The sequence below is a fragment of the Austrofundulus limnaeus genome, unplaced genomic scaffold (genome assembly GCF_001266775.1).
Source record: "Austrofundulus limnaeus strain Quisiro unplaced genomic scaffold, Austrofundulus_limnaeus-1.0 Scaffold203, whole genome shotgun sequence".
Taxonomy (NCBI): domain Eukaryota; kingdom Metazoa; phylum Chordata; class Actinopteri; order Cyprinodontiformes; family Rivulidae; genus Austrofundulus; species Austrofundulus limnaeus.
The window spans coordinates 567631-572409 of NW_013952605.1; the positions used below are offsets into that span (position 1 = coordinate 567631).

General features: G+C 36.5%; 1 protein-coding gene across 1 annotated transcript in view; it reads left to right on the top strand.

Annotated features, from left to right (window-relative positions):
- jcada (junctional cadherin 5 associated a) overlaps positions 1-1895 on the top strand; it is a 38903-nt gene extending 37008 nt beyond the window's left edge. The window contains exon 5 of the mRNA XM_014018826.1: positions 1359-1895. Coding sequence (XP_013874280.1) covers positions 1359-1393 — 35 coding nt within the window. The 3' untranslated portion in view covers positions 1394-1895. The remainder of the gene's footprint in view (positions 1-1358) is intronic.
- Positions 1896-4779: the final 2884 nt, after the last annotated feature.

Here is a 4779-nt window from a genome sequence, read left to right on the forward strand (position 1 = left end):
TTATTAATGAACTACATGTTACAAAATAATGCAACATTATAAACTAATAAAATCCCCCTATTACCTTCTACTACACACAATTTGTTTTAGAAAAAGTCACTAGCGCAAAACTAAACAAAACAAAACAACAAAAACTAYGTAACAAAATATACATATGACATTGTTAACAACAAAACTTTCAATCTCATCACACTATTTTTGATCTGCTGATTCTCATCTACGTATCGATAGGATCGATATTCAGATCAATTCTCCCACCCCTACTTTGTGTGTGGAGGAGTAGGCGGGGCTTAAAACCCACATTGCTGGCAGGCAGACTCTGGTTCCAAAAATACTAGGGGTGCTCCTTACTTGGAGATTGGCCGATCCTTAGGATTGGCAGAAAAGATTGGCTTTTCTACCTCCACAAAGGCCTGAAAATCAGCCACTGGCCGTTTTTGCTCTGCTGTGAGCATTATATCCAGTTAAAACAAGTTTGTATTGTTTCAAAGATATTGTTCAAAGTGTTTCAGTAAAATAGCATTTGAACATTGAAGATGTATTGTGACTTCATAACATCTGACAGTGTCAGCTATTTAAAAAGTCAGTATCGGCCAAAATCGGCAGTTCAGACTTTTCAAAGATCGGAGATTAGCAAGAAAACTGGAATCGGTGCACCTCCAAAAAAATACACATCGTAGCAGCTACTGCTAACTGTGTCCTGCTACCTTTAGTTCCAATAATAAGGAAAGGCGAGCACACAACATCTAATTCAATTAATTTCATTTATTTAGTGGTAATTCAAAACAAACGTCATTTCAGGGTTCTGTACAAAAACATTCACAAGCAACACAATAGAAAAAATAAATAAATATTACATGGTCAATGCTCCAAATCAGACAATAGAACTGTGCCTGACACAACTATTTTATTTAAAAAATATTTATTATGCTTTGAAATTGGATGGAAACACAGCAGTTTTCAGTACCATTAGAAATTCCTTAAATTTTCGAATTTTTGTAAGGGTGTCAAGCTAAAGGTAAGAATCAGAAGAAGTTGTCTGACACCCTAGTTTAAAAAAAGAGCCCCAGTAGCATTTGGTAACATTTAAAGGGAGAAACTGCACTGTTTTTGCCCACTGGTGGAACAAAGACTGTTAAGTTATGTAAAATAAATACAAATATGAGCTTAGACATTTTTTTTTTGGTCCGTTGAATCAATCTGACCACATTCTGACTTCAGCTCTGCCTTTCAGGAAGAAAGCAAACTGTGTAAAACAATTCCTGTCATAGCTTCTGTGGTAAAATCAAATATTATCAGTCTGGCTTGTTTTTTATATCATGATTTTCCATCTCTCTCTTCCTTCCTTTTCTCATCAGACTCCTATGACCCCAGTCGGGTAGAGAAGGTGTAACCTCCGACCACTGCCTTTACCACTGTGGAAATTGGTCTTTCTCAAGTTAACAGCTTTTTCCAACGACAAAGACTTTCATCTCACCTCGTGGCTCGGTCAGCTGTGACCCCCCTCTCTTCAGAATAAGTTACACATGACTTCTCACAGGACTGACTATCCCGGTGCTGCCAGAGCATTTTTATAGCCAATAAAAGCTACCGCTGGGTGCTGGTTCTCCAGGTTAATTCCGTCTCTATCACCAGTGTCCTTCCATCCTTTCCGCCTCAGAGCTGATTCGTTTTTCTCAACCAAGTGGACTTCCTTTATTTACAGGTTTGTCTTTTGCTTTTGGAAGCTGCTTGTCATTATTGCCATCCGCTCTCGTGCTCTACGAAGAGCTTCCATGTTGAAACATGAATGTAAAAGTGCTTCTGTTCAAAAAGCAAACAAAAGAAATGTAACGAAACATAAGAGTATTGCATTACAATCACTATTAACCTACAATAAATGTAAATAAGAGTTATAAGATTTTATTAAGATTCTAAAAACAAATGTTAAAATTAAATGTATATTTTCTTATGTATGTTCAAGGAGAAAAAGATTAGATTTTTGAGAGTGTAATCTTTACGTGTCTGACCAGTAATGAAACCCTTACTTTTTATTCTTATACTCGTGTGATAGAGAATGTATTCTGAGAGTTAAAACTGCGAAGAGAAACACTGTGGTCCTTGAATAGTTTCACTAAAGAGCAATATAGTTGTCATTTACAGGGAGTTAGTGACATAAATCCTGTAGTAGGTCTCGTTCAAGGAGCTAATCTCGTTTGCTTTAAAGCTCTACCTTTAGGTACAAGTATTAGATTTGCACTTCTGAGATTGTTCTCTGTTATTAGCAAACACCTGATAATCTCCTCACATACTCTGAGATTACGCTCTTTGCTCGGACTTAGCATCGTGTTCGAAAGCCGTCCCATCTGTACCAGAAACGTCTGTTGTTGAACCCCATCCTGTGAAAAGGACAACAAACGTATACTTTATGTATTGTGTGGTATTACCAGACGTCCGTAACTGTGGAGGATTCCTGTCTGCCACAGTTTAGTTGTAGTGTGCAGGAAGTGATAGATGTAGCTTAGTGATTGCAGTGTGCCTTGTACACACTGTTTCAGTGGAGAACTCTATCTGTGTGTAACCCATCGTGTATTGTTGCGCTACAGTTTGAACTGGACATCAACATCTCCACTTCAACTAAAATGAATAGAAAAAAAAACATGGAGTTGTTTTGGCAATAATAATAATGGGATGAAGATGCTTAGTAGTGCTGTACAGAATATTGTTGGGTTATTGATTACAGCATCTGAACTTGTTTTTTTCAAAAATATTTTTGGCCATTTTGAAGTATGTTTTGTGTAGAAGTTACAAAGAATTAAAACAGCCTTTTCAATTTTGGATAAAAACAGAGTTTAGGTCTGACAGAACAGAGGAGTTTGAACGCAGCTAAGACCAAAGTGGATTACTGCCGTCTCACAACAGCTCCAATCCCAAATTTTTATTATTAGTTCATGCAAAAGCTTTTTTGTTAATGTTTACACCACCATCACTTTTACAATACTTRGTTCTTTACATCATTGRCAGTGGTGGGCACAGTTCCCCTGAAGCACTAATATTGGAACTAATTTCCTGATTAGTGCTTTTGCTAATTTTAAAATKTATTAGTGGATTAGCACTAGCTAAATTTATATGCTAAATTTAGAAGCTAACTGAGGTCTATAACRTTAATGTTAACAGCTGAAGGTGAAAGCTGTCACTCATTTTGTTCAAATGTGTGTCACTTATCCACTAGGTGACATATTGACAATAAATGAACTCAAATAAGGCCGAGGAATGTCAATATGGCTTAAGAGAGCAACATGTCAATATGTGACTCATGTTGTCTGTTGAACAATGTTCATAGGTTGACTGGGTTATTTTAGTGCTTTAGAATTAGCTTTCTCTAAAACTTTCAGTGCATTAGTGCTTTAGAATTAGGGGGCCTGAATATTTGAGTTAGTGTTTTAGGGCTAGTGGAACTAATTTTTAGATTAGTGCTKCTCACCACTGATCATTGGTTCCCAAAATTCAGAGTCTCGCTGAGTCATCGGAAATCAAGTTGGGAGTTTTGAGCTTATTGTCAGTGGGGAAAAATAATCAAAATGACTGCTATATATATATTTGTAGAAACAGATATTTCTTGTCATCATGTCTTTGATTATTCAGCCAAAGTCTGAGTTACATCTGTGCTGCTATTTGGTAGTTTGGAAACAGAAAAGTGTGGGAATCACTGATTTACGTGGGGTTCTTCATGAAGGTAACTAGTACATCCTGGGGTCAATCCTGGCAGGAAATGTATAAAATCTCTTCTGAAATCACCCTGTAATGTGAAATTATTGGTGGTCTAAGTGTTTAAATACCAGCGATTGAACTTTTATAGATTCAAGTTGTGTCGAGACCGTGAGCAGTTGTCTATGGAAGTGGGTCAAGTCAGACAAGCCATTATTAGCTCAACAATATGGTCAGAGCAGACCTACTTCCAATAATAGAATTTTGCTGTCCTTAAACAGCACCAGCCTTCAAAATTTCCACAGAATCCAAAACGTATATTAACCTCAAAGAAAAGTGCGTTTGTTACAACTGCACTTGTAATCACGTAGACACAAAAAGCAAACGGTAAAGTAATTCAGATTAAAATGTGCGTAGGAATATGAGTAAAATTACACTGTTGAAAAACAAAAATAAGAGTAATCATAAAAATAAAAGTTTAAACAAAGTTGTGTAAAGGAGTATATTGTTAAAATGTTGAAATATTTATAATGTTATACTCTTAGTGGTCAGTATTTTAATTGCTAGTGCATTTTTAAGACATATTTTGTGAACCACTGTATAATGTTGGAGATTGGAGCTTTTTAAAAYRGCAGTCATCAACTGTGTTTGTAACWGCTTWTGAACCAYCGACGTGTTAAAACTCGACGCTTATAAGATCCCAGAAGTTGGAGCTGTAGGAGAATCACTGTACACCATAGGTCCCCATACAATTTGAATGTCCCGCCCCCTTCCACATAAACGTTACAGAACATTGCCCTTTAAAAACTAAATAAACAAAAACAAAAAAGACAACTTTTTCAGGTAATTCTCCTGCTGCTGTGTTCAAATATTCATTTGTCGAACACATTTAGCTGGAATTAGTTTTTTCTTGCTCGAAATAAAAATTTTGTAACACCACAATTGTGTGTAGAGGGAGTGGACAGGACTTAAAGCACCACATCCTTATTGCACAGACTCTGGTTCCAAAAATACAACAGGCAGCTTCTATAAACCAGGTCCTGGTAGCTTTAACTCCACAAAACAAGAGAAGGTGGTTTGTTAATATATATA